Source organism: Corvus brachyrhynchos, unplaced genomic scaffold, assembly GCF_000691975.1.
Source record: "Corvus brachyrhynchos isolate BGI_N302 unplaced genomic scaffold, ASM69197v1 scaffold65, whole genome shotgun sequence".
Classification (NCBI taxonomy): Eukaryota; Metazoa; Chordata; class Aves; order Passeriformes; family Corvidae; genus Corvus; species Corvus brachyrhynchos.
The window spans coordinates 294,506-295,397 of record NW_008238365.1 but is presented as its reverse complement, the minus strand read 5'-3'; the positions used below and the strand labels follow the sequence as shown (position 1 = coordinate 295,397).

Sequence of the window (892 nt, the reverse complement as noted above, 5' to 3'; positions counted from 1 at the left end):
GGGCCGGGGAGGCTGGGGGCCGCTGCACCGGGTGTCCCGGCGGGTAGAATTTGGGCTCTCGGACGTAGTCGGGCGAGCCACGCACAACGCTGGTCGTTACCACTGGGCCCGGGGGCTTCACGCGCATCCTGACCTCCTCCTCCCCCGCATGCCGCTTGGCAGAGCAGTTGCTGACATGGGGGTCAGGGAAGGTGACACCAGGACCTATGGGCAGCAGAGAGGGGGACAGTGAGGCTCCACAGGCACTCCCAGCCAAAAGCAGCCAGCAGAGCCTCACTCCATCCCCCCATTCTCAGGGATGAGGTCCCCATATCCATCCCCCAGCTCACCCTGCCCTGTCACCAGCAAGGACCTGGCTGGCACTGCAGGAATGTTGTCAGCACTGCTAACAGCTGGGAAAATGGGGACTTGGGGAAATTGGATGCCCTCTCCAACTCAGGGGGTCTACCCCCTTCTCCAGTTCAAGAGGGGCTGAACCCCTTCCCCAGCTCAAGGGGGTCTGGATGCCTTCCGCAGCTCAGGAGCAGGGGGCTGGATGTCCTCCCCACACCAGGACCACCCATGCCAGCCCCCAGCACGGAGCCCCCTCCCAGGTGGAGAGGGGTAGCTGGTTCCCGTGAGGGTCTGGGTTTCCCCACGCCGCCATAGGGCAGAGTTTGGGTGTCTGGGGGGGCTGGGACTGGAACTTACCCTCGGCGTTGCTGCTGCTCCTGCTATTGCACTTGAGCTCTCTGCAAAGGAAGGGGTGTTCAGGGTCAGCCCCACACGGCGGGGGGGGGGACTCACTTAAGCGCTCACCACCCCTGTGCCAGTCCCTCCACGGGACATGCCAGGGGCTGATCCTCCCGAGCTCCCACGGCCACCCATCACCGTGACGTCGGGGCTGCGGGGG

At 65.2% G+C, this 892-nt stretch overlaps 1 protein-coding gene across 1 annotated transcript in view; it reads right to left on the bottom strand.

The window, feature by feature from the left end:
• The window catches only part of AHDC1 (AT-hook DNA binding motif containing 1), a 7,272-nt gene that overhangs the window by 5,148 nt on the left and 1,232 nt on the right, over window positions 1-892 (bottom strand). The window contains 2 exon segments of the mRNA XM_017736087.1: window positions 5-204; window positions 691-731. Coding sequence (XP_017591576.1) covers window positions 5-204; window positions 691-731 — 241 coding nt within the window.